Source organism: Oryzias melastigma, linkage group LG9 (assembly GCF_002922805.2).
Source record: "Oryzias melastigma strain HK-1 linkage group LG9, ASM292280v2, whole genome shotgun sequence".
NCBI lineage: Eukaryota > Metazoa > Chordata > Actinopteri > Beloniformes > Adrianichthyidae > Oryzias > Oryzias melastigma.
This window is the reverse complement of record NC_050520.1, coordinates 29,400,707-29,411,509: the sequence shown is the minus strand read 5'-3', so window position 1 is coordinate 29,411,509 and position 10,803 is coordinate 29,400,707. Positions and strand designations below refer to the sequence as shown.

General features: G+C 38.8%; 1 protein-coding gene across 1 annotated transcript in view; it reads right to left on the bottom strand.

Moving 5' to 3' along the window:
- Positions 1-8,514: 8,514 nt before the first annotated feature.
- ap3m2 (adaptor related protein complex 3 subunit mu 2) overlaps positions 8,515-10,803 on the bottom strand; it is a 7,540-nt gene continuing 5,251 nt past the window's right edge. Inside the window, exon 9 of the mRNA XM_024274804.2 lies at positions 8,515-9,550. Coding sequence (XP_024130572.1) covers positions 9,450-9,550 — 101 coding nt within the window. The 3' untranslated portion in view covers positions 8,515-9,449. The remainder of the gene's footprint in view (positions 9,551-10,803) is intronic.

Below are 10,803 nucleotides of genomic sequence, written 5' to 3'. Positions count from 1 at the left end.
GGCTCAAAAAAAAAAAACAGAGGGGGAGCTGTGGCACGGTGAGGCGAGGCAGCCGCAGTGACACAGCGTTTGTGGTGTCTGTCTGGCGCTCTCGTATGGCACGGGGAAATCCCCTACGCTGACGTCACATGGCCACGTGTGTGTGTTTGTGTGTCACGCAGGAGCACAGACTTGATCGTAGTAAACTGGACGCCCAGAGCCGGTGCTTGTCGTCAGCGCGCTTTGCTGCCAGTGGAGCAGAGTTTAGCGGCGCAGTCGTGTAACAGAGCAATGCCTGATGAGACACCAGCGGACGCATTTACCAATATGAGGAGAAACTTTACCGCCTCCTCGGCGTACTATTTCCGTTACACAACTGGCATTAGACTAGCATAGTCACAAACCTCATTTCATTCACCCACAAACCGATCACCAGAAAAGTAGAGCATCAAAAGTTATGCATCTGAATGGGCAGGCATGCATGTCTGCACATTGAGTTTGTCACTGAAGACTCATCGGATGCAGCCGAACTATGCAGAAAACCAGAAACAAAAGCATCGTAGGAAAGATAGAACGGGATGAAACTGTCAAACTCACTAAATGCTAGTAGGGGTCGCTAATAATAAAGGGGCGGGGGTTAAGTAGATGCTGGACTTATCATCTTTATCTAAAAAATATAGCAATCACAGATTTTTTTTATGAGTAGCCAAATTAGAATTTTTGCCTTTATTAGGGTTCACTAATCATTAAACCAGACAAAAAAGAGAAAAGAATCGGTTGAAAGGAATTTTTGTTATACTTTAACAAAACGTTATGAACAAATGAAAGTCTATGACACCTGTTACAGCTTTAAATCTTCCACATATCATCTGAGAGATCTCATTGCGTTACTTTCAAAATCCAAAGCATTGGTCACAACTGCCCTTATGAGTGGATACGGGCTGTGTGTGGGCACCTGTGGACCACATGAGCCTGGCACACAGGTGGTTCACAGGAAATCTCAAGATCACAGACCACTCGGTGAGAAAAAATGGTCTAATTATTTTTTTTCTATGGACATGCTGCGGGCGATAGGTCATTGAAAACCCCTGAACAACACATAGGGGCAAGTAAGAGGGAAGTTGGTTAGATGCAGGCACGTCGTTCGGATTTCAACCCTAAAAACCCTGCGCAAGGGTCATGTTAGTCCTGTTCAAATGGACACTCCTTGCCTGTTTGACTGTTAGAAACAAGGCAATTAAAGTGTCGTTAGTATGTGGGCATTTTACAAGCGTGCTTACATATCACCTGCATGCAGTGTGGGGATTATTTATTCCCAGTTAGTAAGGAGCCAGTACACGCACCTTACTAACAACTGGAAGGTTTGTAAAGGGCACCATATAACAGCACCACATATACTCAAGAAGTGTGTGCAACGTTTATTATATACACAATAATGGTACATTCTATTTTCCTCCCTAAAAGTACTCGTACAAGCCTCAAGAAAACTGCTAAACACGCCTCCTCTCACCTTTAGATGTGACTAGTGCATGTGACTAAGGCCTTACAGTAATAGTGCATTTCAAGAAATCCACAAGAAAGCAGCTTAGAATATGTCCATCTTCAGGTGTTTTGAACATTTGTTTTTGTATAGTTTTTTTTAAAAAATCGCTAATCTACAGATGAACAAGACAAACTTCTAAATTTGCTTCGTGATAAACTATAAAATAAAAGTCTTACAGAAGACTCGTCACAAACATGGACCTTTCTTTGGTGCAAAAATCTGCTGAGTGATGTTAGTGAGTCCCAGCTTTAGGGTCAGACGCGTCTCATCAGATTAGGCAGGACAGGTCTGAGGAGCGCTGACAGAAGCTAAGATACACTGTTTGTCACTAAACAGACCTCATTCAAAACTGTCTTCAAATACAATTGAAGTTTTTTTCTTAAATGTTTATTGTGGAGATGATAAGTAATTAAAAGAATACTAAACACTCTTATAGGAATTAATTTCCATGCAAACTAAGTACACAAAATGAAAAGTGTTTTTTGTTAGTTAAATGTGGGAATTTCCATATGAAGAAAAGCTGACAATGTGCCGACTTTGCTGTTGGTGAGGCTGCACAGTAGAAGCATGTGTGCACCGCTCGGACACGCTTTTGTAGTCTGTTGTGGCTGCTACTGCTAACCATCTACCCCATCTTTCTCCTTGACTTTACCTCCCATCCCCCCGTTTTAAGATCCTGCTGCACACACAAACACACACATGGAGGCGCGTTCCATCAACACACAAGCGAACACTTCTTAAAAGGACCTGCACTCTCTCCTCTTCAGTACACACACACACAAATAGAGAATGGCCTAAGGTTAACCCCCATTCTCACTCAAAGCCGCAGAGGTCAAAGGACAAAGTGCAGGCGACCGAAGGAATTCTCCAGCGCTGCTGTTTGGTGGACCTCAGAGATTCAGCAAACACTCAGCTTGTTAAACTGACTCAAATGCTTCTTGTCTTATCCAAAGGAAAATATTCAAGGAGTGCTTACTTAATAATGAATACATAGATAACCTTGTTGATCTCCAACACATTTCAAACTTATTGTACAGAAACTTATTCTACAGCTCCTTCTTTTACAAGATTTAAACTACATCCTTTCTTCTGAGGTGTCCAGTTCTTTAGGAAAAAATATTCTGGGTACTTATCCTCTCACTATTTAAACTGGATGATTTTTGTGTGGAAATCTAAGGTTTGCTGGTGGCTTCAAAGACACGCGGGCTGTGTCGTTGTGAAAACTGCCCCATGTTTGTGTTTGAGTTGGCAGGACAATCACTTCCATCTGTGTTGGCTTGATAATGCAGCAGCAGAAGCTGAGGCTGAACGATTGCCATTTTATAATTAGAAGATCAGAAGATAAACAAGAACGCCTCAGTATTAGCAAAGATTTTTGCTTTGGACAAAAATACATAACAGGGAAAAAAACATAACCTGAACTTTAGATGGATGGATGAATGGATGGATGGATGTTTACATGATGGGTGAAAGGATTGTTAGATAATGGATGGATGAATGGACAGGTGGATGGATGAATGGACGGATGTATGGACAGGTGGATGGATGAATGGACGGATGGATGTTTACATGATGGGTGAAAGGATAGTTAGATAATGGATGGATGAATGGACGGATGGATGGATGAATGGATGGATGCATCGATGGATTTATTAGCATACATCTAAAGTGAAGCGTGAGTCCAGCATACCTCATTCACCTCCCATTCGCTCCGTCTCTTCTTCAGCTGCTCACACTTGCGCTGCTTGCAGATCTGTTTCCCAATCTTCCGGTTCAAGCAGCTCGGACACGTGCCACAGTTCGCCTTCCGAAGGCACGGACCGCAGATCCCACATTTCCTCCTCCTTTTCTTCTGAAGATCCAAGGTGGCATCACTGATGTCGATGTGCGGTGACAGAGAGAACATTCCTGCCTGCTGATGTTCCGCCTCTATAAATTTGCTCAGAGGAGAAGTCTTCTCCGAGCATTTCCTCTGTACGTACAAAGACTGAGCCTCCTCTGCATCTATGGAGACCTCAGAAAAGTCTTCAGGTGGTGGTCCCAGCCCTCCCCTTGGTCTAGGCATGATGATTCACTCGTCTTATGGTTAAAAAATCTAAATATAAAAAGGGCTAAAAAAAGTTTAGGCTAAAACTACAAGTCTGTCATTATATTTGGCTACACTCAGTGCAACCTTGTCAGGTCTCTAAAACATTTAGGCAAAGTAGAACTAGAAAAAAACTCAATCTCCTTAACTTTGTAGGTTATTGACGAACAGCTTACTCTAATGTTCATGTTAGTAACTGATAATAGTTATCAGCTAAAATATGGAACACCCCAATAAAGATCAGTTGGCACCCCACTGCTTGGTAAAGAGAACTGCAGGAGCTCTGAGATTCATGGAGTAATGCAACCAGCCTGGGAAAGAAGTGTGAAAGAAAGACAAAAATTAGAAGTTTTTAAATACATTTCCTTATAATCATGTTATTTTATTTATCTAATCAAAAACAGTTGATTGAACACACCTAAAAACATTGTAATCTGAGTAGGCCTGCGCAATACACATATTGTAAATTATGGCCTGAACTGTGATAACCATAAATGTTTACACGCATAATAATGAAATCTAATGGCAGATTTAAGTATTTAACTAATCTTATAAAGCCTTTTATACATTGGACCAATGGAATGGATCCCTTCATGTCATTGACTAATCAATGTCTTGAATTATGTAGGTTCGTTTGGCAGATATTTCTGTTATGTTGACTTTGAATTTAGTTAAACTTTTGCAGTAAAATTGAAATTATGTATTAGTTGTTTGGTATTTGTTCATGTATTGCAACTCATATAGTCATCGCAATATGGATCAAAATATCGTACATCGTACGTTTTTCTCACATCAAGCTCCCTATATCTGCGTCACATTAACTAATTGATATCTGATAACAAATAACTGCTATCTGAACATTTGTGCAATCCCTCTACAGAGCAGCCTGGGCTTTGTTTGGTTTTAAGGCACAGCTGTACACTCCGTTGGCTTATGGCCATACAAGCCTACGTGCCCAGTTTGATAAGGAAGGGTTGGGAGAGAAACTCTGCACACACACAGTCTTCCTGAATAAAAAGGGGGATGACAAATGGATGGCAGGGACAGTCCTCTTTGTTTCAGGATTACAAAGTGCAGTCAACCATCAGTCAAAGGGAATTGTAAATAGCCAGTGTCTGCTCTAAAGTCTGTTTTCATAGTCAGAGGTGCAGCCAGCTTTCTTTTCTATACCAGGGCTAAGTCTTTAAGTCTGAATTTGAGATTTTCTTTCTATTTTGCAGTTCATATAAAGTCTGAAACTTATCTTGGTTCAGTTCAAGTGATCTGTAAATCACAGTGTTGGTACCCTTTAAGGGAAATTGTATGTCTTCCTGATCTTGTCTCAGTTTTTTTTGGACCAGTATACATGGGTATGTTCACTTGCAGATACATTTAACCAGTTTGCTGTCTTCGACTAAACAAGATCATGTTTTCTTCCTGTTCATAGAAATGAATGTAACTAGAAGAAAACATGTCAAAGGTTGAAACTTTATCAGCTCACACTTTTTTCTCCTACCACTCAGCCCAACAAACTTAGAGCAAAGAGGTAAAAAAGAAACTGACTTTTAAAGATTAGTTCCAATGAAAATCATGTTTTTGGTGTTTTTAACAAGTTCTTGTGGCATTCGTTTGATGATGGAGGACAGAAATGACGAAAATTAATCATAAAATAGCATTTCTGAGTATTTCTTTATACTTAAGCTTTATACTTTTCTTTCGTTTTTCTAAACACCGGATATGACATCACCAATTTCATGAAGTCAAGATCAAATCATTACAAACATTTCACGACGTTTATTTATGACTCCACTGTGTTCTGATGGTGAAAATGTGGATGGTTTATTCAAATATTACATTTAAACACATTACATTTTTTTGTTCGAAATTGTTCGAGCACAATGCATTGTGGTCTATATTCGCTAATCTAGTGAGCAGCGATGTGCGCTAGTTTTTCGCAAAGACTTCTGGGAAATTTCAAGTGCACTTGATTTTGGAATTAGTAGATTGGGACACCACTAGAAAAGGGCTTAGCATAATAAATTATAATTGTTTTTATGAGGGGATGCACATTTATAACATCATTTCAAGATAAATAACTTAATCGAATGTTATAAGCTAATGTTTTGATGTATTTGGTCCAAAAATTCTGTTTTTAGGCGAAATAAAATAAATTATTTAGTTTTCTAGGACATAGTTTCTGCAGAGCGGCAGTGGGTCATTGGAAATTTATCTTATATTGTGAGTTCCCATCATCCCTTTGTTTACACGCTCTCCTGCCAGCTTATGACCCCTAAAAACCCCAAGATAACATTTCAGATGCAACAAAAATGGTGAGCAATATTGGAACTATCCAGTCATACAGCTTTGAGCCACATGCCAGCATGGACAAGGAAAGCCAAGACTTATGGATCTAGTCATCTATAGGAAAGCCAAGACTTATGGATCTAGTCATCTATAAGTGGATGCATCAGAATGGAGTAGGGCAGAAAGGTTGTGGCCACAGGGTTTTCCAACAACAGAATCTATTGTCTGCTCCTTATTCATAGCAATTTGAATAAAGAAATACTCAGATTACTTTCATTATGTATGTCCTCAATCATCAGAACAAGTAAAAAACATAATTTTCATTTAAACGAGTCTTTAAATCCTTCATAACTGCATAATTCAGCATATCAAAAACTCTTATCTTCTAAAGATGGCTTAAGTCTTATTAAAACGAATACATGTATTTAAAACGGGGAAAAAGCTGACACGAGGACAGGTGCTTTAAACTTCAAACTACAAATCATCGAGCACGTGCGTCTATCGCGTGCGCTTCGGCTGCAGCGCGCGCGCCAACTCCCCAACTGTCACGTCAGTAACGAGCTGCCTTTTGCCAGCGTTGTTGTTGTTACTGTAAGTCCACGTGCTGTCCCTGCAGGGGGGCCGGCCAGAGCAGACTGATCCCAGCAGTCAGATAAGACCTAACAGCCCCCAGATTTACATGACGATACCGCCTCTTATCTGTGCTGGGATACACACAGCGCGAGCCGGGAGTGGGGCCCGCGCGCCTAATTAACTTAGGTGAGAAAAACATCACTTTCCCCGCGTGCGCAACTCACATTCGACGACGGAAGCCTGCTAGCAAAAACTTATTAAATAGATATTTTCAATATTTATATTAATAAAGTCAAAATATAAAAAATTGTCACATAAATTGACATTTCTCACGAACTTTTTTCGACAATTTACATATTATAACATGAGAAAATAATAATAATTAACCCTAATTTATTTTCATTTGTAAAACAAACAAATAGTAAATGTTTTAAATTGTTCAAAGTTGGAACTGTTATTCAAAATTATTAAATAATAACTCACGTGCAAAGAAGGGAGGAATTATGACATAACTGGACCTCAGAGCTGCTGTCTGGTCTCTGGTCCGAGCAGAGCAGTTAAAGCAGAGGTCGTCTCTCCGCGAGGGGTCGAAGTCATCACTAAGTTATGGAGTGGAGTCCCGCCAGCAGGAGCCAAAGAGGAGGGATGACGTCACTCATTTGGGAGCCGAGGGGCCAAAACTGGCCCCATGTGAGGGGGTTGGAGTCTACTATGATGCTGCTGGATTCTGATAGTTATTCCTAGTAAGGAATTCGGTTTGTTTACTGCTTTATTCAAGCCACTCACAAATATGAGAAGCCCATTTTAAGGTACACCAAGTTATGAGCTACCATGATGCTTCCTCCACCGTGCATCATCCTTTCTGCCCCACTTGCTACGTCACACCCACTCCACTTTCATTTTTTTCACCCAACATTGACACATTGTGTACCTTTTGTACATTTTCTCAAGAAACAGTAACTCACTTTGCAATCTTTCTGGCAAATCTTCTTTTGTTACAAGTTTGCTTTCTGTTTTTCTTTACTTTGGAAGCATGTGTTGTTTGGCTTCCACCAGCGTAAGAATTTGGCGTGTCAATGTATTCATTTTATTTGCTAAATTTTACATTCACAAATGCAAATTTTCTATATTCTTTATTTCTGGTGGAGGCCAAACTATATATTGAATCATTTTTTTCAAAAAACCAAAATGCTGTAAAATGACTCGTTTTCAATAACTTTGCAATTTCTTACTTTTATTTACTTACTATATGATGTTTTTTGTTTGTTTCAACCCCTTATTTTATTTTTTTTATCAAATTTTTTATACTGTTTGTATAGATGTCCAATATATATTAATGGCTATTTTGCAATTTTTTTTTGTACTGAAACTGATGTTTGCAATAAAAAAATAAGTTTCAAACCTGTGTTCCTAAAGCTTGGTTTGACAGTTTGGGTGTTAATCCAGATATCAGGGGGTAGTTGCACCTACTTCCCGGTCTCCTCATGTCCGAGCGCTTCAGCTGATAACGACAAACTCTGCAGTTGTAGATAAATGGCTTTAAAAAGCGTTTCACAATTTGATTATCTTTATTCGTCTCCCTCTGTTATCCTATTTTGTCTCCTTAACACTTAGGTTCTTTGATTTACTTTAACTTTTCAACTAATAACACGATCAACATAATTCCAGCAGATTTTGAAGGAGAAAAGCGGCTCTTCTCCTTCAAAATCTACTGGAATTATGTTGATCGTGTTGAAAAGTTCCAGTATGTTAAAGATTTTGTCTTTAAGCGTCAGGTGTTAAAAGGGTTAAACAGAAATATGAGTAGAAGTCAAAGCAGTGGGTGAAATTTTTAGTAGCAACAGGAGTACTTATATATAAATTTGAACTTTAATATTTTAAATTAAATTCAGAATACCACCTTAAACATTCTTCCAGGTGAACTTTAGGAATGAAATGCTTTTTTTCCCCTGATAAAAACTCACAAAAGAAGAAAAAGCAAAGAGTCTAAACCATCAAAACCTTATTTGTAAATGTATAATTATATATATATTCAAGAATTATGAGTCCATTTCAGCACACTGATTCTTTATTTTCATCGTAGCAACATTCAGTCAGAGGCTGCAGAAAACCGAAGGCTGTAAACACAAACTGCAGGCCTCTGAGTGTACCTCGTCTCATTAAAAAGCTCCATAATCACTCATTTATCACCATTTTTGGCTTGTTCCATGCAAACAAATGCAAAACAGGGAATGACGGCTGGCCGGTTTTACACGCAGGGGACGAGGGGAAGCGTGGATCCCTTCGACTCCTGCAGTTGCCACGGCGACAGTCAGAATCTTGTTACACAGGAACAAGGAACGTTGTTGTTGTTGTAATAGATAAATGATAAAATACCATAAATGTCCTTTTTAGTTTAAATATTGAATGCACAGACTGAGTTAAAGCTTAAAAAAAACATGTTGAAAAAGGGAAAAAAAATGATTTTCAGCATCATTTGAATAAATAACACCTGAAATGTAAAACAGGTGAGGGCTGGGCTGAAGTTTGGACCATAAAGGATTAAATTAGTACCAGCCTGACTGGGCCACAGTCATTGGAAATGCTGTAGAACAAACAGAAGACCAAAACAAACGAAAAAAGAAGAAGCACCCTATTTTGATATAACTGATAAAAATAAAAAAGGAGGACATTTTGTTCTTACTTTTTCCTACCCACATTTTAAACACATTTGTTTATGTGAATTCTGCTTATTTTTTTTTTTTGGATGATTTGGTTTGGCCCAAACCCTAAAAGAGGGGTCCAAACATGAGCAGAACCATCATTTGGGCTAAACTGAGTTCAGTGTGGACGGAGGAGGAGAAGTTTCAAGGTCAGAGCTCCATCAGCTGCTACATTGATCTGTGGGTGGAGCTGAGAGGCCCAATGCAAACACACATAAACCAGCCCCCCCAACCCCACCCTCCTGATGGAGGTTTGGTCCCGAGCTCGCGCAGCAGCAGAGCTTCATGTCCGGACCTGGAACTTGCCGGCTTTGGTCATGTACTTGATGCCTTTGAAAGGTTTGTACTTCTCTCCGTACATGTCCAGCCGGTTGACCTTCAGCCCTGTGGAGCAAACGCCAACATTTCAGAAACGGCACAGATAAAAAGGAAAGCATTAAGGACGAGAATGTAAACTCTGTTTAAAGAAACTTTAAACTTCTTTAAATAAACAAAATATATATAATTGAAGAACACCTCTCTCTAAAACAAACCCCAGAGCACTATTGCTCAGGTGATTTTCACATGATTTTTAATATGTTGCATTTTTCTGAGTGTTATGGGTCCCTTTTAATTGCAAAAATGTTCTAGGATAAATCTGTCTCATTTTGCCTCTTGCTTTGCACTGGGGCAAGTTGCTTTTGTCAAAATCTGCATGGCCATGCGGCCGCTATTCTCCTTCAGAATCTACTGGAATTACATTGGTTGTGTTAAAGGTTGAAAAGTCACAGTAAATCAAAGAACATAAACGGAGGAGCGCCGGTGTTAAAGAGTTGGAGATGATGGACAAACCTGCAGAACCTTGAACTGAACTGAATGAAGCTGTTAAGAGTTTAATCCCACTAAGATGTTTTTTTTTTTTAAACCTTAAAAGCAGCACAGATGCTGCTGCAGAGCTGCATGTTTAACTTTAAAAACGGCAACATTTACTCTCTGAGCAACACAACAATATAAAGCTTTTCTTTACCTTCTTTAAACCAGAAAAAGATGAAATGACACACTACTGTTTACAAGAATGTCAGATAAATAATGCTAAAAATAAATGTAAAATGACTAAACTTATAATTTAGAGTGAGACACTAAATTTATTGTTAATTGTTGTTAAGCTTATAATTTTTTGTTACTTTGTGTTAAATTATACATTAAAAACATGGTTCAACTAAACTAAATTTCATCTGTGATTAAAAAAAAATAACTAAAATAAAATGAAAATTAAATAAGTGGTTAAACTAGTGGGGTTTTTGTAAGTTTAATACACCCATCTCCAAAAATCCAACTTGTTTGCAAAACGTTTAAAATACATTTTCTCACTGATCAGGAATGCAGTGAGAAATTCAGCATTCATAGTTTTTAAGAAATAACATCTGAACAATAGGACTGTTTTAGAAAAATAAATTGGGTTTTCAAATAGATCAAATGATCAACAATAAGAGCTTTGTGATAGTTTTAAATATGTGCTCACATTTTTCCTGAATCGTTTTTTGTATTTGGCACCACCTAGTGGTCACTGGAGGACCCTGCTGTTACAGGCTGCCTGTCAGGTGGTTGTCAGCTGATGTAGCTGTGTGACTGAAATGGGAGGGGAGGTGTGTGTGTGT